This window comes from Scyliorhinus canicula, chromosome 5 (genome assembly GCF_902713615.1).
Source record: "Scyliorhinus canicula chromosome 5, sScyCan1.1, whole genome shotgun sequence".
Classification (NCBI taxonomy): domain Eukaryota; kingdom Metazoa; phylum Chordata; class Chondrichthyes; order Carcharhiniformes; family Scyliorhinidae; genus Scyliorhinus; species Scyliorhinus canicula.
The window spans coordinates 154,739,700-154,764,671 of NC_052150.1; the positions used below are offsets into that span (position 1 = coordinate 154,739,700).

Genomic DNA, 24,972 nt, shown 5'->3' on the forward strand with positions numbered 1-24,972 from the left:
GGTTTCCTCTGGGTGCTCCGGTTTCCTCCCACAGTCCAAAGATGTGCGGGTTAGGTGGATTGGCCATGCTAAATTGCCCGTAGTGCCCTAAAAAGTAAGGTTAGGGGGGGGGGGGGGGGAGGTTGTTGGGTTACGGGTATAGGGTGGATACGTGGGTTTGAGTAGGGTGATCATTGCTCGGCACAACATCGAGGGCCAAAGGGCCTGTTCTGTGCTGTACTGTTCTATGTTTAGTTTTTGGGCCGTCTGGAGAAAACGGTGGAGGTTGGCGTCGTGGTCCTGCTGGTCATGGCCGCAGATGGTAACATTATCCAGATACGGAAACGTGGCCCGCAGCCCATACTGGTCTACCATTCGGTCCATTGCTCGTTGGAACACCGAAACCCCGTTAGTGACGCCGAAGGGAACCCGGAGGAACTGGAAGAGGCGGCCATCGGCCTCGAACGCAATGTAGTGGCGGTCCTCCGGGCGGATTGGGAGCTGGTGGTATGCAGACTTCAGATCCACCGTGGAAAATACCCGATATTGGGTGATCTGGTTTACCATGTCTGCAATTCTGGGGAGGGGATACGCATCTAGGAGCATAAAGCGACTGATGGTCTGGCTATAATCAACGACCATGCGGAATTTTTCCCCGGTCTTGACGATCACCACCTGAGCTCTCCAGGGACTGTTACTGGCCTCTATGATCCCCTCACTGAACAGCCTTCGGACCTCCGTTCTGATAAATACCCTATCCTGCAGGCTGTACCACCTGCTGCGGGTGGCTACCGGTTTGCAATCCGGGGTGAGGTTGGCGAAGAGAGGAGGGGGGGCGATGCGCAGCGTGGCGAGGCTGCAGATAGTGAGTGGAGGCAGGGGCCCGCCGAAGCTGAGGGTGAGACTCTTGAGATTACATTGGAAATCAAAGCCTAAGAGGAGTGACGCGCAGAGGTCGGGCAAGACATACAGTTTAAATTTGGAATAGCTAGCGCCTCGAACCGTTAGCGTTGCTGTAGTGTGGCCTTGGATTTGGATTGAATGGGAACCCGAAGCAAGGGCGATAGTTTGGTTGACGGGATAAATAGGGAGGGAACAGCGTCTTACCAGCTCTGGGTGTATGAAGCTCTCTGTGCTCCCGGAGTCGAAGAGGCACGACGCGTTGTACCCGTTGATCTGGACCTCCGTCATCGAATTTCTCAGATGCTTGGGGCGAGATTGGTCGAGGGTGACCGTGTTGAGTTGCGGGCCGCGTGGTGGGTGCCCGGGGAGTCGAATTCTTCCGATCGGGCGTCCTGTCGAGTAGATGGCGCTGCGTTCTGGCGAGCTTGATGCAGGAACACTGCGCTGAGTCTGCGGGCCATGTGGTGACTGCCCAGGGAGGTCGTACTTCTCCGATGAGCTGTTTGAGTCTGGGGATGCAGCTAGGGCCCGTGGATCGCACGTGGAGGGTGGTGATGAAGATGGCATCCAAGATGGCGGCCCCCATGAATCGCACGTGGCCGGCCGCATGGTGGAGGTTTGCCAAGATGGCGACCCCCATGGATCGCACGTGGCGGGAGTGGGCGGAGACTGAGCATAGGCCGCAGCGTTTCGGGCCCCGCGGGCCTGCTGGTGCTGGGGGCGATGTTTTTGGACTGTTGGGGTGTTGAGGGCTGGGGCCCTTCTGCCGAGGCACACTTTAGCATAGTGGCCTTTCTTCCCGCAGCTGCTGCAGGTCGCGGATCGGGCTGAGCAGTGCTGCCGCGGGTGCTGGCTTTGTCCACAGAAGTGGCAGGCTGGAGCAGTTGAATAACTGGTTTGGGGAGCTGAATCGTGGCAGGCTGGAGCAGTTGAATAACTGGTTTGGGGAGCTGAATCGTGGCAGGCTGGAGCAGTTGAATAACTGGTTTGGCGAGCTGAGTAGCTGGCTGGGGAGCTGAGTAATTAGCTGGAGCAGCTTGATAGTTTGAGTAGTTGACTGGGACAGTAGAGCGGCCGGCTGTGGCAGCGCGATAGCTGGGGGGCCTTGCGGCACAGGCTTGGGGGGTCCTCAGGTCGGGGGCCCATGCGGGGTTAGCAGGGTCCGCAGGAAACGAGTTGAGGCTGCGGAAGGAAACTTCCATTGTGATAGCAGCCTCTATGGTAGTCTCTAAGCCCTGGGCCCCATTTTCTAATAGTCTCTGGCGTACATAGCTAGATCGAAGGCCGGCTACAAAAACATCCCGCACAGCAAGCTCCCTATGTTCGGCCGCGGTTACGGCTTGGTAATTGCATTCATTTGAGAGATTGTTCAACTCGCGTGCAAATTCAGCAAAAGTTTCAGTAGCCCGTTGTCGGCGAGTCGTGAACACATGGCGGGCAAAGACCTTGTTCATGGACCTAATATACATTTGTCCAAAATCACCAGCGCTGCGGTGTAGGAAACGGCTGGATTTAGTTGTGTTGAAATTCTGTGGCTTACCCTCGCGTGCAGTAGGCTGAGCTTTTGTTCTTCCGTAGTTTCAGCGGTGCTGATTTCTGCCAGGTAGGCCTTAAAACATTTCAGCCAGTTGCAGAAGGTTTCTTTCGCTTCTGCAATCTGCAGATCGAGTTCTAGACGTCCTGGTTTTAGAGCGGATTCCATGCTTTACTTCGGCAGATTCTTAAGTGTATTAAATTGATGGAACCATCAATTCAGCCAACACGTGTAGTTGGATCTGAACAGAGGCTTTAATACACTTACAACAGAGCCAGCCTATTCATCATTGAACTTCAGATGAACTGGCAGGCTGGCTCTAAGGCACTGATCTTTATACATCGGTCCCGGGGGAGGAGTCCTGGGCGGAGCCAAGGGAAGAGCCCAGTACAAACACTCGCGTACTCCCAGAGCGACTCCCCCTGTTGGTCGGATAGTGCAACTGCACTTACAATGGTGGATAGTGAACATATATACACGGAGTTATATTGGCAACTATATACAGCATTGATCTTACAACGGGTAGATAACGAACATATATACATGGAGTGATATTGGCAACTATACATAGTGTGAATCACCACAAGAACGTTGTGGGGGGCCCGCAAACCATGCTCATATGTTTTGGTCCTGCCCAAAGCTGGAGGATTACTGGAGGGAGGTTATTAGGATAACCTCTAAAGTGATGCACGTGAAACTGGACGCGGGCCCTCAGGAGGCCATATTCGGGGTGTCAGACCAGCCGGGGTTGGAAACAGGTGCGGAGGCAGATGTTGTAGCCTTCACCTCATTGATCGCCCGAAGGCGGATCCTGTTGGGATGGAGGTCAACCTCTCCACCCTGTGCCCTAGTGTGGCAGGGGACCTTCTGGAATTCTTAACTCTTGAGAAAGTTAAGTTGAACTGAGGGGAAGGATGGAGGGGTTCTACAATTCATGGGCATTATTCATTATGCACTTTCAAGAATTGAATTACGTCGAACATGGAGGGGGGGTGTAGTTGGGAGGGTTGGGGGAGGAGGTCTGTCTGTGTTAATGGTAACTATGGGTGATTCCTGTTTCCTTTTTGTTATTTGTTTATGTTAACAAGCGGACTGCTGTTTGGGGGTTTGGTGGTAGGATGGGATCGTTGTTATTGATATGGGGATTGACATTGCATTCATTACTGATTATTGTTTATTGGTGGTGGGTGTAACTTTGGGAGAAAATGTGAAAAAGGAGAATAAAAGTATATATTTTTTAAAAGTTATCACAGACGATACGATTACGCCTGTGAAAAGTGCATGCTTATTACCATGAAGGAAAAGCATATTTTCTAATATATTTGATAAAAGAGCAAGTTTGATTTGAAATATTGTGCACAGTGAATTCTGAGGTGAAATGTGGATTTATGACAACTATTGTTGAAAACTTGGAAAATTGCAAAGAATTTTTTAAAGAAAAACTCGAGACAATAGTCACAAGGATGTGTTATTAAAGTTTTATGCAAATATCCATCATCATTTTTCAGACTTAAAACAAAACTGGCTATAAAGAAGATGACAAAGCATTAAAACGTTTACAAGACCTTAAACAAGCTGCACAAAACCTGACAGGTCCAAATGATTACAATCAGAAGTCTACATTGAGTGCAATGCTCCAAACACTAAGATGCAATGAGATATTCATAAGAAAGTTTGGTATCTCATTTGTGTCTAAGTAATAAGATGACTCAAAACGGGGATATAAATTGCACCTCATTCTTGAGTCTAAAATTATAATTATAACTTTAAGACCTCTTCTGGTTTGTGTACACAGTTCCAAAGCTCCGTGTTTTAATAAAAAATACCTGAAATTCTATGAAACAAGTATAATCGCTCAACAAATTAGAGTCTGTGATGTCTGAATTTCATCCAGAACATTCCGGAAAGTCTCCACACTAACTTCCCCCTTTGGATGTTTCATGGCAGCTTGCTTCCAGACCTCCTCAAACGTTTCATTGGACATGTCCACTCCAACCGTACAAAATAGTTTCTTAATCTGAACAAATATAAATGAAGATAGGAAAATTTAATGTAAATGCAATTTAAGTCCATATTTTAGTTCAAATTACTGCCATAGAAATAATTGACATTATATACATGATTTAAAATGTAATAATCTATAAAAATGACTTAGTTATCAAAAGGAATATGTGAATCAGAGGGTACTTTGTGTAATTCTAACAATCAGATGAGAAGTACAAATTTATATTCACGCTAGATTAAGACATTCATTCAACAAAATAAGTAGGACACATGTAACTTATCTAATATTTTAAATAGAGACCCCAATTGTGTTCATCAAACTAGTCAAGAAATCAGCCCCTTACAACAGCTAAGGAGCTTCCAATTATTCAGAAGTTGACTTGGCTAAAGTCTGAATGAACTACAAACCCATTGTATTTGCTTTCAGTATAAAGAACTGCATTAAATGTTCGCATTGTTCTTGATTGGCCTGTGGGAGGAATACCCAGAGGAAACCTCGCAGACATGGACAGAACATGCAAACTCCACACAATCATCAGGGCCCAGGCGCTGTAAGGCGCCAGTGATAACCACTGTGCCATCGACGTGGTGAGGTAGAGGTGGAGTGAGGTAGAAATAGATAGACAGCCACCCAAGGTGTATAGTGAAAATTCTGGCTGCTGCATTAAACAAAAATGGAATAAAGGGGGAACATAAGAATGCGGAGCAATAGACCATTCCACCCATCAAACAAGCTCCACCATTCAATGTAATCATGGCTGATCTTCCGTCTCAACTCCACATTACTGATACACCCTCCCTTGATTCCTGACAGATCAAAAATCTATCCATCTCAGTCTTTAGTTTACTCAATGATGGAGCATCCCCACTCATTGGGGGTTAGGCAATTTCATTGATTCGCAATCATTGAGGTTAAGAAATTGCTCTGTGTCTCAGTTCTAAATGACAATAATAATAGTAGCAGTCGTGTGCAGATCAATGTACATAAATCCAAAGAGCTGCTTCGATATAGCAATGCATACGTGTGAACCTCTGTATCTTAATGATCAACTGGTAGAGGTTTGCTGAATGTTTCAAGTACCTGGGAATATATATAGACCAGAAACTGAGCTTCACAGGGAATATCGACAGTATTTTTAAAAAATATTTTTATTGTCATTTTCCAGTTTTTCCAGAGTAACAGTTCAAGTGTCTCTGGTATATACAAACAGGTTTGTTCTTATTTACAATGATTTTTAAATGAGGTCCCCCCCCCCCCCTCCTCTTCCCATGTTGATAGTTTAGTTTCCCTCTTAGTGCTGCCATCTGCCCTGGGCACCATGTACTGTGCTCTGCTTTTTTCTGTTGGGGGGAGGGGAGGGGTTTGTGTGGGCCCACCACCCTTCCTTTGCACCGTGCTTCGCTCAGATTCCCTCTCCTCCCCCCCCCCCACCCCTTTCTCTTGTGTGTGCCTTCCCTTGACTTCCTCCCTCACTCTCTTCCTAATCGCTGTTGGCTTCAAACAAGTCTTGGAAAAGGCTGATGAATGGCCCTCATGCTTTGTGGAAGCCCTCGTCCGACCCTTGGATGGTGTACTTGATCTTCTCCAAGTGGAGAAATTCCGCAGCTATGGGTGGTGCTGCCGATCGCCAACCGAGCAGGATTCTCCGGCCTGCGATTAGGGAAACAAAAGCCAGGGCGTCAGCCCTCTTCCCCATATGAAGATCAGGCTTGTCCGATACCGTGAAGACTGCCACTCGTGGGCACGACTCCACCCTCACCCCTACAAACTTGGACATCGCCTCGAAGTAGGCTGTCCAGAGTCATGTTGAATGTTCAAGTACTCTCTACCAGACTTTTGTATAGCTTCTCCAAAACATCATGCCTCACTTCAAACCCTTTCAGTTTTTGAATTAGAAACAGATGCTGACCAGCCTTTGCACAAGGCAGGTATGTCCACTGTCCCCACTCTTGTTCACCCTGGCAATCAAACCCCTGGCGATGGATCTGTGAGATACGAAAAGCTGGAAGGGTATCCAAAGAGGGGGCAGAGAGCGTTGCTCTATGCGAATGATCTGTGACTCTACATCTTGGATCCACAGAACGGCCTAAAAGCAATCATGCACCTTCTGAGAGAGGTCGGAGCCTTCTCGGGCTACAAACACAACCTGGGCAAGAGCGAGGTATTCCCGGTGAACCCAGACAGGGGAAGGACAGAGCTGGAGGGACTACCATTCAAACTAGCCCAAAACAAATTCCTCTACCTGGGGATCCAAATAACCTATGACTGGACACGGATCCACAAGTGGAATCTGACCAGTCCAGTGGAAAAAGTGAAAAAGGACATACAGAGATGGGATGCACTCCCGATCTTCCTTGGTGGGGAAAGTGCACATGATCAAAATGAACGTACTGTCGAGGTTCTTCTTCCCGTTGAGATCCATACCGATCTTCATCACCAAGGCCTATTTCCACAACGTAGACAAATGATTATGGCATTTGTGTGAGGGGTGTAAGAACCCAAGGATCCCTAAATCGACACTGCGAAAGAGGAAAAACATGGGTTGTCTGGCCCTGCCGAATCTACAATACTACCACTGGGCAGCCACAGCCAAAAGGGTGACGGGATGGTTACGAGAACCAAACACGGAATGGGTGAGGCTGGAAGAGTCCTCCTGCAAGGGAATGACCCTCCGAGCCCTTTCCATGGCAGCACTCCCATCCCCCCCATCTACAAACACATCCAGCCTAGTGGTGGTAGGCACACTGAAGATGTGGAACCAAATGAGGCAGCATTTCGGTCTAACCAAGATGTCCTCCATGGCCCCATCTGTGGTAACCACAAATTCACTCCAGCCATGCTTGACGCCATCTTTAAAAATGGAGGCGGGTACGGGGGATGCTAGCGGTTAGGGACATTTACAAAGAGGACAGACTCGCGATCTTAGATGAGCTGACGGAGGACCTGGACCTGCCGACTTTGGAATTAGATTCTTGAATCAGTTTTTGTAATTCTGTAATTCTTATGAATTTTATTCCTTATGAATAAGCATCATTTAGTAGCATACGTTTACCTTGTTACCTCAGATTTAACACGTTTTTTTATACTTCGTAAGATTTTATGTTGAAATAACTTTGCAATTGAGCTGTGTGCTTTTTGAACTCTTTTGAAAATTTTAAAGTTACCTGCCCCTGCTCATCCGCCATCTCCACATGCGTTGCCCACTCCTCACTCGCCTCAACCAACTGGTTTGCTTTTTTATGGGCACTTCTGGTCCGCAGCTTCATAAACTAGGGGTCATTCTATTCTGCTGTCACTCCTACACCTTTTTCCTCCAAAGTTCCTGCTACAAACCGGGGTAAAGGCCACAAAATGACCACCATGAACAGGAGCTGCCAAATATGCGACCGCTCACTCCATGGCCACCACCATAAGTCTTTTGTGAAACCTGTGACAACATACTCATACCCAGAGTGGTCTGTAGATAGTCCGAACCGCTGGTTCACTTTAAGTCAGCTCTCCCAACCCATTCTAACAATTGAAATTGACTTAAGTATTACAATTAGAGTTATAGTGAACCCCAGATCTTATATTCTGATCAATGCAGAAAATGATAAAGCACTTCTATCGTTAGTGTTTTATTCTCGTATAGGTCTTGGATCCCAGAAGAGCTAAATCTTTGTCAATGACTTACCTCTTCTTTGCACCTGTTTATGAACATGTCTCTCTCATAAACATTTCTCTGGGCAAAGATTGAAGGGTTTAGCAAGGCAGAAGCAGTTGCTTCATCACCGTAGTTAATCGTATCACTGATACGACGAAAGCGAGGGGCTGCCAAGTCAGTACGTATAGTAGGTACACCATAGGTTGGATAATCTGTTCAGAATAAAATATTTCATAATAAGGCCAAGATAATTTTAAGCAAAGCTCGCTTTTAATACATACTTTCACAGAATCAGAATCACAAAATTCGCCCAGCGCAGAGGGAGGCCATTCAGCCCATCATGTCTGCACTGGCTCTCCGAATGAGCATTTCATCAATTTCAATTATTTTGTCTTCTCCCCATACTCTGCGCATTGTCTCTTTTCAAATCATCATCTAATTCCCTTGCGAATGCCTCAATTGAAACTGCCTCCACCACACTCTCAGGATGGTGAGAGGCTTGTTTTCTTGCTCAGTGTAGGCTGTCCTTGGGGGAAAGGGGGAAGATACAGTGCGCTCCAAAACTTCTAAAATAGCACAATAAACAAAGGAAGATGTCTCGCTGACTACAAAGATGAAAGAATGTTGCAGTGGCAAGGTGGTCCCAGTTATCATGGCTCGATACGTCACTGAAATCTGACCACCAACCCTTCAAGTTGGTGTGGACAATTTCACGCCAAAGGTCCCCATCTCAAAGAAAGTCACATACAGGCTTTTATCAGGGCCCATTTGCCGGGTCTCGTGGTCATGGAAACTGTGACGGAGACAGGGCTGTGAATCTGGGAGTCCCTGGTCAAGAATCTCCACACAGGCAACAGATGCATGAAGAGCATTGGACATGGTGTTAGGACAGAGATATCTTTGGACAGCAGCATCTGTGATTGAACAATCCTCTTCTTCCAATCTGCTCACCTCAAAAAAGGAAGGGACTAGAAAAGGTGCCCTAAAAATAGCTTGTTCCACTTTCTCCTGGTTGGGGAAGGAACGGGTTGGGTGTGTCCTGCCACAATAACACCACGGGCGAGCCTGTGCGGACTTGTTAAGTGGAATGGAAAAATTCATTGACCTCGGTCAGGATTCTCTGGTCGCCGGGCGAATGTGACCGGAAAATCCCGCTCCACATTTTGAGAGATCACCATCTTCATGATTCAAGAAATAAAACTCTTATGCAACTTGGAGTGTCAGGACATTCATGGATAATCTCAAGAGCGACCGTCTGGTAAGAGGAACTGCGATCGGATCATGTAACTCAAAATATATTGTAATTCTTTTTTCCATTATAGGAATATTGGTTATTAATTCATAACTTTCAGATGCAACATTTTAAGCAGTTTTAGGTTATTACAGTGCAAGACTTTAAAAAACAATAGCGAAATACTAAGGGTGCTGGAAATTTGAAAGAAAACAGAAAATGCTGGAAATATTCTGCAGTAGTTGCAAAGAAAGATCATTAAACTGAAACATAGTTAACTCAGCATGCTTCTCGCCCCACAGATATTGTCAGATCTGCTGAGTATTTCCAGCATTTTCTGTTTGTATTTAAGCAAAAAGCTTTAGCTTCATCCATCAAAACAATGAGGCAGTTCACACCAAAAGTTGAAAAATGCATTATTCATAAATAGAAGTATTACATGGGTTTGCTTTTCAAAGACCTGGAAGAGAACAATTCATAATTATAGCTATTAAGTTCAAAATAATAATTTTTCTGAAAAAAAACCCTTTTTATTTTCTTAATTGTCACTAGCCATAGGGCGCAATTCTCCTGAAAGATTTCTAAGTGTGGTAGCGAGCGGGAACTGCTACGAGCTTCCCGGCCCTCGACCCAGCAAGGGTGGCAGCGTTATTAAACGTCAATTGGTCCACTCAACAAGTCCCTATGGGCTTCTCGCCTCAAATGAAGGTTCACCAGCTGATTTGCCGGGACCACACTAACCAGCCTCCCGCTAACTAGGTCGTGCAGCACTTAAGCAGCACTTCCTCAGCCAATACCAACCAGCTCACAACAATGCCGCCCAGGAGACCCGCCCCAATATTCTGGGATGCAGACCGGGGGGGGCTCCTAGATGCAGTGGAGGCCAAGAGAGATGTCCTGTTCCCCCGAGGGTACCGGAGGGTCAGTGCCACCTGGGACGAGGTAATGGAAGTTATAAGCTCCAGGAGTGTGACCAGGAGGTTTGGCCGGAGAAAGGTCAACGACCTACTCTGAGCAGCACAAGTGAGCAGACACCAACGCCCCCCCGTTCCGCCCCCCAACTCTCCATGCGACCCTGACCCTCCCATCACCCCCCTCCCTTCAACCTCCCAACCCTCTCTTCACTCCCTGAACATACAGCTCATGTGCGACCACCACATGAAGGTCATGCACGTGTGGCCATGCTTCCCTTGGAGTGTCCATGACAGCTACATCCTAGGGCAGTCGGTCATCCTCGGCCTCTTCTTCACTCCCTCTCTCCCTTCAACCCCCCCCAGCACACTCCTCGTCGCAACATTGTGAACCATGCATGTGGTTAATGATGCCCTCTCTGTGTCTCCTGAGAAAAAGCTTTCCCGCAATCACCGGGAGAGCCCAGACTGGCAGTGCAGTGCCAGACTTAAAAATCCTCACCTCCTTCAAGGAGCGGGCCCTTGAGGTGACTGGGGTGGCCGAGGACAAGGTGGTCACCCAAGTGGAGGTTGGCGGACGCCGCAGAGGTGAGGAACCACCTTCTGGGGCACAATCTGGTGAGCACCACACAGCTGCTGATATAAATCAGGTGGTGGCAGGAACCCCCAGGCTAGACAGCATTCGGACCAGACCACGTTCTACGTGAATCAGGCGAGTATGAGATCCTCCCTGGCCCTCTGGCTTGCTGGACACTCGCTGCTGTTGCCTGTCCTGCAGCCTCCGGCTAGTTCTCCAGTTTCTCTCGGCTCCTACTCCAGCCACTGTTGGTGCGGCACGGCCTCATCATCCTCATCCTCCTCCTCGGAAGTGGCCACATGTTCCTCATCCCCAACCTCCTATCTCTTCGCCCCTCTGCTGCGCCAGGTTGTGGAGGACACAGCAGACCACCACAAAACAGGTGACCCTCCAGGTGGTGCACCACCAGAGCAGTCGAGGCATCAGGACCGGATATTGAGGAGTCCAATGCACCGCTCTATAACAGCTCAGATGACCACATGGGCCACTCTGTACAGGGTCTCTGCTTTGGTCTCCGGCTCCGTACTTGCGTCATTAGCCACGTCCCCAGCAGGTGCCCCTTAATCCCAAGAGCTAGCCGACCATCCTGGGTTGGCCCTCGAAGAGGCCGGGGTGACCGACTGCCCTAGGATGTAGCTGTCGTGGACACTCCAAGGGAAGTGTGGCCACATGTGCATGACCGTCATGTGGTGGTCACACACAAGCTGTGTGTTCATGGAGTGGAACCCCTTCCTGTTAATGTAGGGTACTCCCAGATGGCTCAGTGACTGCGGGGCAACATGTGTGCCACCCACTACCCCCTGGACCTGGGACATTCCGGCGATGGCAGAGAAACTTACTGCCCAGACACCTTGTTGGGCTTGGTGCATGTCAAAGCTAATGTAGTTTTCCGCCCGGCAAACAGGGCATCCATGACGTGTCACCTGTGGGCTGTGGCCTGCAAAGTGCCACACAGATCTCCGTTAGAACCCTGGAAGAATCCTGAGGCCTAAAAGTTCAGGGCTGCAGTGATCTTGACCAGCACCGGGAGTGGTGTCCTCCTCTTCCATGTGGTTCAAAGTCCGTGAGGACTTGGCACAGATGCCACATCATCTCCTTGTTGAGGTAGAGCCTCCTGCGGCACATGCTGTCTGACATCTGTTCAAAGAACCAGCAATTCCTGTACATCCTGGGCCGTCGCAGGATTCTCCCTCTGGGTCCCTCCTGGTCTAATGGGCGGCCGGATCCTCAGGGTGTGGGGCGACGTCTGGCACAAGGTCCACCACCCCGAGTATCTGCAGATGCTGCAGCATTCGCCGCCTCTGTCGTCTGGCCGCCCGGCCTATCAGTAGAACCATTAGGGCAAGTTCTGCTGGGTCCAAAATCCCAGCCATAGCATTCAATATCTGTAAAACATTGGGAGAGAGTATTAAACTGAAAAACAGCGGTTGCTCTCACCCGGGACCCTCCTTCCCCCATTGATACCCCCCCCCAACCTGGAATGCCCTGCACGTGCACTCCTGGCCGCAGCGGGCTCCCCTCACGAGATCCCAGACCCTGTACCCCAGACGCCTGCTCATAACGTCATCTGGACTAGATGCTGGTCCCCTCCCCATGGCACTCACCCACCTTCCGGCCATGGACATGTCCCCGGAACTGTGTCTCATCCCCTATGTGTTGGGATATTGGCTGCTGCATGTGTGGTGTTGCCTCCCGCAGTGTTCAGGCATCACGGTCTGACTGGGATGCTAGGCAATGGCTCCCACATGCTACATGGCCCGCCCACCCGCAGGTATCCACTTGGGAGGGCAGCACGGTGGCACAGTGGATAGCACTGCTGCCTCACAGCGCCGAGGTCCCAAGTTCGATCTCGGCTCTGGGTCACATAGAGTCATAGAATGTACAGTGCAGAAGGAGGCCATTCGGCCCATCGAGCCTGCACCGGCTCTTGGAAAGAGCACCTCACTCAAGGTCAACACCTCCACCCTATCCCCATAACCCAGTAACCCCACCCAACACTAAGGGCAATTTTGGACACTAAGGGCAATTTATCATGGCCAATCCACCTAACTTGCACATCTTTGGACTGTGGGAGGAAACCGGAGCACCTGGAGGAAACCCACGCACACACGGGGAGGGTGTGCAGACTCCACACAGACAGTGACCCAAGCCGGAATCGAACCTGGGACCCTGGAGCTGTGAAGCAATTGTGCTATCCACAATGCTACCGTGCTGCCCTTGTCACTGTCTGTGTGGAGTTTGCACATCCTCCCCGTGTTTGCGTGGGTTTCGCCCCTGCAACCTAAAAAGATGTGCAGGTTAGGTGGATTGGCCACGCTAAATTGCTCTTTAATTGGAAAAATTGAATTGGGTACTCTAAATTTATTTTTAAAATGGTATCCACTTGGGTTCTATGAAGTGCTCACTTAACCACAATTGATCATTCCCAATTAGCAATAGCTTTCAGCTGCACGGTCATAAGCCTCAGCAGTTGGTGGGGGTTATGGATGGTCAGTGGGGCAGACAGGCAGGGACAATGGTTGCCCCTGAAACGGGTACACATGATCCAGGGGTTGGCATGGTGGTGCCGTGTGCAGTTGCACCCTGGTTGCCCCTCCCCCCCATGTCTCCCCCAAACCTTCCCATGGTGACCCATCCTGAGGAGGGGCCGCCATCCCCAGCCCCATCCCCTGCCCAGCACTGGGGTGGCAAGCCCAGCACCCAGGGCTCTTTGCCTGTGAGAAAAGATGGCTACTCACCTCCTCGGCTCCCCACAGATGCCCTTTTGCCAGGTTCACGTTGTTGTGTTCTGTGATATAACCATTGTAATGATGTGCACAGAACATATAGTTGATTAACCATAAAGATGATTTGTTAACAAACATGTGGAAAAGATAACTAAGGAAGTACTATACAGATGATGGCTACTAAATGAATTCAGTGAATTCTCCTGGAGCTACTCTAAGTGCGACTGTTTTCTAATACGTCTTACTACCAATTGGCAAGTGTCTTGAGCCACGTGATAGATCTCTATCATCACCAGCTGGTTGGAGGTCACATTATTAACTATATGCATAACTGTGCATAGGCATATCACCGTACACGTTTTAAACAAGGAGTACTAATCGGTGCCAATGTGACTACTTGCTGGGGAGGCCGATGAATGACGGGAGGCCGTTCGATAAGTGGTGGCTCCCATTAATTGTATGGAAATAGGGCTTAAGTGGTGATAATTGGTTTCTTGCCATGCTACAGTGAGATCCCGATTTTGCCTAAGAGAGCGGGCCGGTTGATCGCAAACTGTTTGCCGCCTGCCGCGGTTCTCATTTTCGGCCTCTCCCACTATTCACCGGCCTCGTTTTGCTTGAGCGTGAGCATACCGAGGGCGGAGAATCATGCCCATAGTCTTATCGGATAAATTTCCACCTTCAGCATTCCCAGTAATGCATTTTGTACTCTGGGAGCCTATATCAGAAATCCAGATGTACAGCTCCACAATTTCCCACTCATTAAAATTAATGATGTGGAGGTGCCGGCGTTGGACTGGGGTGAGCACAGTAAGAAGTCTTACAACACCAGGTTAAAGTCCAACAGGTTTGTTTCGAATCACTAGCTTTCAGAGCACTGCTCCTTATTAAAATTAACGGATAGGGTCTATTCTCTCGGGAGAAGTGAAGGGTAATGTTGAAACCTGATCGGGATTTTTATGGGCATGGAGAATTTGGATCTGAGATTGTTTGTCAATTAGACACACAAGGGGCGGGATTCTCCGTAGCCCTTCGTAACGCGGGTTGCCTGCGAAAAAAATCGGTGTTAATCACTCCGGCGCCGGGGCCTTCTTTAAGGCCGCTATTCTCCGTTCCCGGAGGGGCTAGCAGCTGACTGACGCGATACGCGTCAGTTTCACCAGCTGCGGAAGTGGTGAGACCCGGCGTTTTTTGGAGGATAAGGAGGAGAGAGACAGGGGGGGGGTGTGTGTTCCGGCATTTGGGGGGGGGGGGGGGGGGTGTGTTCCGGCATTTGGGGGGGGGGGGGTGTGTTCCGGCATTTGGGGGGGGGGGGGGGTGTGTTCCGGCATTTGGGGGGGGGGGGTGTTCCGGCATTTGGGGGGGGGGGTGTGTTCCGGCATTTGGGGGGGGGGGGGGGTGTGTTCCGGCATTGGGGGGGGGGGGGTGTTCCGGCATTGGGGGGGGGGGTGTGTGTTCCGGCATTGGGGGGGGGGGTGTGTTCCGGCATTGGGGGGGGGGGGGGGTGTTACGGCCTTTGGGGGGGGGGGGGGGGTGTGTTCTGGCATTTGGGGGGGGGGGTGTGTTCCGGCATTTGGGGAGGTTGTTCCCGGCATTTGGTGGGGGGGGGGGGGGTGTGGGTGTTCCGGCATTTGGGGGGGGGGGGTTTGGGGGCAGCGGTCGGGCAGAGAGTGGTGGCCGACGGATGCCCGGGGCCAACGCACCGGCGCCCCCCCCTGTCCGCCGCTTGCCCCCTACCCACGCCCAACCCCCCCCACACCCCTAACCTCAAACCCCCCCACCAACAACCCTACCCATCAACCTCACCCCCCAGCCACCACCCCTACCTCAAACACCCCCCCGCACCGAACCCTACCTCAACCCCCCCTCATCCACCCCTACCTCCTCCCTCCCCACCACCCCTACCTCCCTCCCCACCACCCCTACCTCCTCCCAAACCACACCTACCCCCCTCCAAGTCGGGATCTCCCCCTCCCCTCCAACCGTCGGGTCTCCGCCCCCCCCTCAAAACCGCCGGGTTCTCCCCCCCCCCTCAACGCCGGGTCCGCCCCCCCCCTCACGCCTGGGCCCCCCCCCCCTCAACGCCGGGTCTCCCCCCCCCCCCCCCAACGCCGGGTCTCCCCCCCCCCCTCAACGCCGGGTCTCCCCCCCCCCTCAACGCCGGGTCTCCCCCCCCACTCAACGCCGGGTCTCCCCCCCCCCTCAACGCCGGGTCCCCCCCCCCTCAACGCCGGGTCCCCCCCTCAACGCCGGGTCCCCCCCCCCCCTCAATGCCGGTACCCACACCCCGTCCCGCTCCCTCTGAAGGCTGGTACCCACACCCCACCCTCTCTCCTCCTCCCCCCCCCTCTCCTCCTCCCCCCCTCTCTCCTCCTTCCCCCCTCTCTCCTCCTCCCCCCCTCTCTCCTCCTCCCCCCCTCTCTCCTCCTCCCCCCCTCTCCTCCTCCCCCCTCTCTCCTCCTCCTCCCCCCCTCTCTCCTCCTCCTCCCCCCTCTCTCCTCCTCCTCCCCCCCTCTCTCCTCCTCCCCCCCTTTCCTTCCTCTGTTAGTGGGGGGGGGGGTGCGGCGTTAGTGGGGGTGTGGGGGTGCGGCGTTGGAGGGGGGTAGGGGTGGTGAAGGGGGTAGGGGTGGTGAAGGGAGGGGGTTGGGGTAGGGGCAGCTGCGTGCAGAGGGGGGGCGACGGTGCGTTGGCCTCGGGCATCCGTCGCCCCCCTCCTCTGCACGCCGCTGCCCCTACCCCAACCCCCTCCCCTCACCACCCCTACCCCCTTCACCACCCCTACCCCACTCCAACGCCGCACCCACCCCCCCACTAACGCCGCACCCCCCCCCCCCCCACTAACGGAGGAAGGAAGGGGGGAGGAGGAAGGAAGGGGGGGAGGAGGAAGGAAGGGGGGAGGAGGAAGGAAGGGGGGAGGAGGAGAGAGGGGGGGTGTGGGTACCGGCCTTCAGAGGGAGGGGGACGGGGTGGGGGGTTGCGGCGTTGAGGGTGGGGGGTTGCGGCGTTGAGGGGGGGGGACCCGGCGTTGAGGGGGGGGGACCCGGCGTTGAGGGGGGGGGGGGACCCGGCGTTGAGGGGGGGGGGGTTGCGGCGTTGCGAGAGATGGGGGGCGGCGTTGGAGGGCGGTAGGGGTGGTGGGGAGGGGGGTAGGGGCGTTGGAGGGAGGTAGGGGTGGTGAGGGGGGGTGGTTAGGGTAGGGGGCAGCGGCGTACAGGGGGGGGGCGACGGTGCGTTGGCCCCGGGCATCCGTCGCCCCCCCCCCTCTCTGCCCGCCGCTGCCCCCAAACCCCCCCGATGCCGCAACCCACCCCCCGATGGCCGCAACCCCCCGATGGCCGCAACCCCCCCGATGGCCGCAACCCCCCGATGGCCGCAACCCCCCCGATGGCCGCAACCCCTCCGATGGCCGCAACCCCCCCGATGGCCGCAACCCCCCGATGGCCGCAACCCCCCCGATGGCCGCAACCCACTCCCCCGATGGCCGCAACCCACTCCCCCGATGGCCGCAACCCCCCCGATGGCCGCAACCCACCCCCCCGATGGCCGCAACCCACCCCCCCCCCCCGATGGCCGCAACCCACCCCCCCCATGCCGCAACCCCCCCCCCATGCCGCAACCCACCCCCCCCCCCCCCCATGCCGCAACCCACCCCCGACACTGAACGGCGTCAACCATCATCAATGGTTGACGCCGTTTTAAACCAACTTTGATTTGCGCCGACGTGACCCGTGGCCACGTCGGCGGGACTTCGGCCCATCCGGGCCGGAGATTTACGGTCAGTGCAAATAAAATGAAATCCCGCCGGCGCCAGCTGTTTTCACAGGCTGCCGGCGGGATTTGCACAACGCCGGTTTTTTACCGGCGGGAGAATTCGAAAACCTGCGGGAGCGGAAATAACGCCGCTTCCCGCCAATTCTCGGACCCTGCGTGGGGTCGGAGAATCCCGCCCAAGAATTGAGAACCGATTGATGGCTGCGGACTGTGTTTTGCTGATTCAGTAACAAACATGAATACATTACCACCTTACCAAAAGCAAGAATCTCAGCACAGAATCAGCTGTTGGTCCAGCTTGTCACAGCTGGCTTCACATCAGAGGTAACTATGTTTATCCCTATTCCTGATACTTTGCTTTAATATTTTTCTTCAAGAGTCAAACTAATTCCTCCTTAAAAGGAGAAACCAATTCTGCTTCATCAGTCACTTAGTGGCAACACATTCTTATGATGTAAAAATAATTAGTCTATGCCTTCTGGATGCCACAAGTACTGATCAGAAATGTGCCTCCTTTGTTTTTTGGCTCATTGAAATAAAAGAAGACATTTTAATGCCCGCGCAACAGAAATTGCATACATCAATTTTTAAATTGTCAGTTGCATTCAAGAACAGTCTACCTTCCCCTAACTGGAGCCATCACGAAAATTAGGTATATTTTTTTTTAAACCACCTCGAGGTGTTCACTATAGAAGAAATCAGTTGCATAACATAAAACAAAGCTTACTAGAGGTGAACTTCCATTAGGTGAATTGTATAACGGTCACTGCTAATGAAGATTTTGACTGTCGGCAGTATGGGAAAGAATTGACACAGGGGCACAGGTGTTTCCTGAATTTGCATATCCATATTGATTGGAGTGTTGAGTGGCGGAAAATCGGATTTAATCTACTGCAGCATTTGGAAATTGGAATGCAGGCTTTAAGATGAGTGTCTTGCCAGAAGACTGCAGCAGCAGACTGAGGAATAACCAGGTAAGTAAGGAACAGTACTGAGTTTAACTCCAGTAAAAAAGAGGGTGCTTTGGTCAACTGGCAGTTTTCCCCATTACAAATGGAGATCGTTGCATCAACAGTATTAAAGATGCGGTAAAACGATTTGCCCCATTTTGAGATCATTTCTGCCTGTTAATGGAGTCCATGTCCGTCAAAATCAATCCCATTATAAGCCGTACACTACCATGTCGCCCAGTAACAAATTATTTCCAGGAGTATTTTTGCGAGTTGTGGATTAACTGTGTTTAATTTTTAGAATTTACAATGCAGAAGGAGGCCATTCGGCCCATCGAGTCCGCACCGGCTCCCTGAAAGAGCACTCTACCCAACCCCACACCTCCACCCTATCCCCATAACCCAGTAACCCCACCCAACACTAAGGGCACTTTTGGACACTAAGGGCAATTTAGCATGGCCAATCCACTTAACCTGCACATCTTTGGACTGTGGGAGGAAACCGGAACACCCGGAGGAAACCCACACAGACATGGGGAGAATGTAGGTCATGGTATTAACCAAGGATTTACTTCAGCCCCTATTAATAGACACACACTGAAAGGTAGCAGTGTATGCTTGTAATGTTAAGCTCAATGAATAAATGCTTGTAAGTGTAAAGATTGGCTCTAGTTCTATCCTTCACCATCTGGTTTTTTGGATTATAACAATCTTTATTGAATTTTTAAATTATATGTGGAATATCTAATACTTAGTCAATTTTTAACTACCTAAACCAAAATTTTGATTTAAAGGGGTAGAAATTAATTTCAGTTGATAGCACAAAATGGGTGGTATCACCTCAGCTACCCTTTAAGCGCAGTACCTGGTATTTAATTCCATTGGTTCCGATGCAACTGAATATCAGGTGCTGCATATTACAAGTTACCAATCCAATATTGCTTATTTTTGCCACTGTACAAGACACATTTTTATTCAAAATTGCAGATTACAGGCAATACAAATTCACCATGTAATCATATACTCCATATAAAAACGCAAAACTATTTAAAAAAAATATTTTCAAGGTAAATGAAAAGATGGACTTGGATGCACTTACCAGCTGGTGAGTAACTCCCAACGACTGCATTGATCAATGAAGAGGTTTTCCAATAGTGACCATTAGACCTATCTTCTTTTTTAATTATAGTTCTGAGTGTCTTAGCTGAGCTTCCAATATCTAATGGTACAACATCTTCCGGTGCGACTAGCATGTAACCATCGTCTGGAGGGAAAGGAGCTTATGTTTAATAAAATAAGGCTTTGTTTAATAAAAGGGCATAAGGTTGTTAAAAACTTTCATCAGGTAGAACAAACATCTTGCACCTTTTGTAATAATTTTTTCTTCTATTTCTCCCAAAGGCATTTTATCTTTCCAATTCAGAAAATTTGCGAACTCCAAGAAGTTAATCGTGCCATCCCCTTCGATATCACAGTACTCAATTAATTGGTCAATCAATTTGGGGTCTAGTTTCAAGTTAAACTGTAAACAGACATCTCGTAGTTCTTCTCTGTCAATTTTGCCATCACCATTCTGGAAAGAAACAAACAGAACTGAAAACAAACAGTACAATGGTTTATGTTTTGAAAGGGTACAACTGTAATTTAATAAAATACAATACAAATGACTTGGATTACTCCGCACAGTATCTAGTCACATTAATAATAAGATGTGGGCTACGATATTATAGGCTTCATGCACTATTCAGGGGCCTGGTGTGATTGCTGAAAATAATTGAGTAACAAATCTTGCTCATTTTACAATATTGCTTTTGTGACTATCAGAAACACATTCCATAGATGTCGGCAAAAAGGAGATCAACTTATATGCCATATGCATGAAAAAACATGAGGTTAGTTTGAGCTAGCGTAGGCGGCACGGTTTCCCTCGCCAGTGAATCTATGAAGATCTCCCGCAGGGACGAGGCCAGTGCCGTTGCAAGTCCATCGGTAAAGCTTCTGGTCCGGGCGCTTTCCCGCCTGCATGGAGCTGATACTCTCCATGACCTCTGCCAGTCCTAGTGGTGCTTCCAGGTCCCTTCTTCTATCCTCCCCCACGGCTGGCATGTCTAGTTCATCAAGGAACTGCTTCATCCTCAGGTCCCTGGGGGCTCAGAAATGTACAGCGCCCAGTAGAAGGTCTTGAATGCTTCTTTGACCTTTTTTGGCTCTGCCACTAAGATGCCTTTGCTGTCCCTAATCTAGGCTGTTTCCCTTGTGGCTGCCTGCATTCTCAGTTGGTGGGCCAGAAGGCGGCTGGCTTTGTCTCCGTGCTCACACAGAGGCACTACAATCCCAAGCAAAGCAGTCGACATGGTGGTTCACAGTTGGCAATTCAGAAAGTAGAAAGTAAAAAATAAAAGTCTCTTTCTATGAGCTCTTCATCACTGTCCCTGCGGATGCTTCTCCAGTTCGATCTCCGAGACAAACTTGTCAGCATCTGCAGGGGCCGTGAAGACGTGTTCCCTTCCTTGGGTACAGCATCCCAAATTTTACGTCGTTTTTGTACAGCACGGCCTATTAAATTCTGCCCGCGCTTGCCCAGGTCAGCCCCAATGTCCTGGCAGATCCGAATCCGGTGACCTCCCCAGTTACAGTTCTTAGTTTGTCTCACCCAGTGCAGGATTCGATCCCGGTCCTGGTACCAGTGCATTTTGGCGATTATCGCCCTCGGCTGTTACCCGGCTTTGGGCTTTGCTCGAAGTGACCGGTGCGCTTTCTTGATTTCTGGTGGGCTGGGGAAGGTAACCCTTCCCACCAGGTTGCCCAGCATTTTGGCCACATAGTCCGTGGGGTTCCTACCTTCAATCCCTTCCGGCAGGCCCATGATCCGTAGGTTTTGACACCTCGACCAGTTCTCTTGGTCTTCCATTTTCCCCTTCAAATTCACCTCTGCCCCAACCAGCCTTGCCACCTCTTTCTATAGGTAAACAATCCGGTCACCCTGGTCTGTTGTGGGGCTTTCCAGTTGTGTAATTGTATTTTCCTGGGCTACCAGTCACTTCTCCACCTTGTCTAGGGCCACCTGCATGGTTGCCAGAGCTTCAGTAAGCGCACCCTTGACCGCAGCTTGGATACTGATTTTGTCTCTCTCAATTTCCAGAAAGCCTTTGACAAGGTGCCACACAAAGGTTGCTGCATAAGATAAAGATGCATGGCATTAAGGGTAAAGTAGTAGCATGGATAGAGGATTGGTTAATTAATAGAAAGCAAAGAGTTGGGATAAATGGGTGTTTCTCTGGTTGGCAATCAGTAGCTAGTGGTGTCCCTCAGGGATCCGTGTTGGGCCCACAATTGTTCACAATTTACATTGATGATTTGGAGTTGGGGACCAAGGGCAATGTGTCCAAGTTTGCAGATGACACTAAGATGAGTGGTAAAGCGAAAAGTGCAGAGGATACTGGAAGTCTGCAGAGGGATTTGGATAGGTTAAGTGAATGGGCTCGGGTCTGGGAGATGGAATACAATGTTGACAAATGTGAGGTTATCCATTTTGGTAGGAATAACAGCAAACGGGATTATTATTTAAACGATAAAATATTAAAGCATGCCGCTGTTATAGAACATAGAACATAGAACACTACAGCGCAGTACGGGCCCTTCGGCCCTCGATGTTGCGCCGACCTGTGAAACCATCTGAAGCCTATCTGACCTACACTATTCCATATTCATCCATATGTCTATCCAGTGACCACTTAAATACCCTTAAAGTTGGCGAGTCTACTACTATTGCAGGCAGGGCGTTCCACACCCCTACTACTCTCTGAGTAAAGAAACTGCCTCTGACATCTGTCCTATATCTCTCACCCCTCAATTTAAAGCTATGTCCCCTCGTGTTGGTCATCACCATCCGAGGAAAAAGACTCTCACTGTCCACCCTATCTAACCCTCTGACTATCTTATATGTCTCTATTAAGTCACCTCTCAGCCTTCTCCTCTCTAACGAAAACAACCTCAATTCCCTGAGCCTTTCCTCGTAAGACCTTCCCTCCATACCAGGCAACATCCTAGTAAATCTCCTCTGAACCCTTTCCAAAGCTTCCACATCCTTCCTATAATGTGGTGACCAGAACTGCACGCAGTACTCCAGGTGTGGCCGCACCAGAGTTATGTACAGCTGCAGCATGACCTTGTGGTTCCGAAACTCAATCCCCCTGCTTATAAAGGCTAGCACACCATATGCCTTCTTAACAGCCCTATTAACCTGGGTGGCAACTTTCAGGGATTTATGTACCTGGATGCCGAGATCTCTCTGTTCATCTACACTACCAAGAATCTTGCCATTAGCCCAGTACTCTGCATTCCTGTTACTCCTTCCAAAGTGAACCACCTCACACTTTTCCGCATTAAACTCCATCTGCCACCTCTCAGCCCAGCTCTGCAGCTTATCTATGTCCCTCTGTATCCTATAACATCCTTCAGCACTATCCACAACTCCACCGACCTTCGTGTCATCTGCAAATTTACTAACCCATCCTTCTACACCCTCTTCCAGGTCATTTATAAAAATGACAAACAGCAGTGGCCCCAAAACAGATCCTTGCGGTACACCACTAGTAACTGAACTCCAGGATGAACATTTGCCATCAACCACCACCCTCTGTCTTCTTTCAGCTAGCCAATTACTGATCCAAACCGCTAAATCACCTTCAATTCCATACTTCCTTATTTTCTGCAATAGCCTACCGTGGGGAACCTTATCAAACGCCTTACTAAAATCCATATACACCACATCAACAGCTTTACCCTGATCCACCTGTTTGGTCACCTTCTCAAAAAACTCAATAAGGTTTGTGAGACATGACCTACCCCTCACAAAACCGTGTTGAGTATCGCTAATCAACTTGTTCTTTTCAAGATGATTATAAACCCTATCTCTTATAACCTTTTCCAACATTTTACCCACAACCGAAGTAAGGCTCACAGGTCTATAATTACCAGGGTTGTCTCTACTCCCCTTCTTGAACAAGGGGACAACATTTGCTATCCTCCAGTCTTCCGGCACTATTCCTGTCGACAAAGACGACATAAAGATCAAGGACAAAGGCTCAGCAATCTCCTCCCTGGCTTCCCAGAGAATCCTAGGATAAATCCCATCTGGCCCAGGGGACTTATCTATTTTGACATTTTCTAAAATTGCTAACACCTCCTCCTTTTGAACCTCAATTCCATCTAGCCTGGTCGACTGAACCTGAGTGTTCTCCTCGACAACATTGTCTTTCTCCAGTGTAAACACTGACGAAAAATATCCATTTAATGCTTCCCCTATCTCCTCTGATTCCACACACAACTTTCCACTACTATCCTTGATTGGCCCTAATCTTACTCGAGTCATTCTTTTGTTCCTGATATACCTATAGAAAGCCTTAGGGTTTTCCTTGATCCTATCCGCCAACGACTTTTCGTGTCCTCTCCTCGCTCTTCTTAACTCTCCCTTTAGGTCCTTCCTGGCTAACTTGTAACTCTCAAGTGCCCTAACTGAGCCTTCATGTCTCATCCTAACATAAGCCTTCTTCTTCCTCTTGACAAGTGCTTCAACTTCCTTAGTAAACCACGGCTCCCTTGCTCGACAACTTCCTCCCTGCCTGACTGGTACATACTTATCAAGGACACGCAGTAGCTGTTCCTTGAAAAAGCTCCACATTTCGATTGTACCCATCCCCTGCAGTTTCCTTCCCCATCCTATACCTCCTAAATCTTGCCGAATAGCATCATAATTGCCTTTCCCCCAGCTATAATTCTTGCCTTGCGGTATATACCTATCCCTGCCCATTGCTAAAGTAAACATAACCGAGTTGTGATCACTATCACCAAAGTGCTCACCTACATCTAAATCTAACACCTGGCCGGGTTCATTACCCAGTACCAAATCCAATGTGGCCTCGCCCCTTGTTGGCCTGTCTACATACTGTGTCAGAAAACCCTCCTGCACACACTGCACAAAAACTGACCCATCTATAGTACTCGAACTATAGTATTTCCAGTCAATATTTGGAAAGTTAAAGTCCCCCATAACAACTACCCTGTTACTCTCGCTCCTGTCAAGAATCATCTTTGCAATCCTTTCCTCTACATCTCTGGGACTATTCGGAGGTCTATAGACAACTCCCAACAGGGTGACCTCTCCTCTACTGTTCCTAACCTCGGCCCATACTGCCTCAGTAGACGAGTCCTCAAGCGTCCTTTCTACCGCCGTAATACTTTCCTTGATTAACAATGCCACACCCCCCCCTCTTTTACCATCTTCTCTGTTCTTACAGAAACATCTAAATCCTGGAACCTGCAACAACCATTCCTGTCCCTGCTCTACCCATGTCTCCGAAATCGCCACAACATCGAGATCCCAGGTACCAACCCATGCTGCAAGCTCACCCACCTTATTCCGGATGCTTCTGGCGTTGAAGTAGACACACTTCAAACCAGCGTCCTGCTTGCCGGTGCCCTCTTTCGAACTTTTAACCCTATCCCTGACCTCACTACTCTCAACATCCTGTACACTGGGACTACAATTTAGGTTCCCATCCCCCTGCTGAATTAGTTTAAACCCCCCCGAAGAGCACTAGCAAATCTCCCTCCCAGGATATTGGTACCCCTCTGGTTCAGGTGAAGACCATCCTGTTTGTAGAGGTCCCACCTACCCCAGAATGAGCCCCAATTATCCAGGAAACCAAAACCCTCCCTCCTGCACCATCCCTGTAGCCAC

General features: G+C 50.0%; 1 protein-coding gene across 2 annotated transcripts in view; it reads right to left on the reverse strand.

The window, feature by feature from the left end:
- Positions 1 to 3,879: 3,879 nt before the first annotated feature.
- The window catches only part of efhb (EF-hand domain family, member B), a 111,231-nt gene continuing 90,138 nt past the window's right edge, over positions 3,880 to 24,972 (reverse strand). The window contains exons 10-13 of one of the 2 annotated variants that reach the window (XM_038797844.1): positions 19,596 to 19,803; positions 19,330 to 19,494; positions 8,095 to 8,276; positions 3,880 to 4,433 (exon numbers count right to left, since the gene is read on the reverse strand). In XM_038797844.1, coding sequence (XP_038653772.1) covers positions 4,272 to 4,433; positions 8,095 to 8,276; positions 19,330 to 19,494; positions 19,596 to 19,803 — 717 coding nt within the window. In that variant the 3' untranslated portion in view covers positions 3,880 to 4,271. The remainder of the gene's footprint in view (positions 4,434 to 8,094; positions 8,277 to 19,329; positions 19,495 to 19,595; positions 19,804 to 24,972) is intronic. The other variant, XM_038797845.1, reaches the window with a different exon arrangement.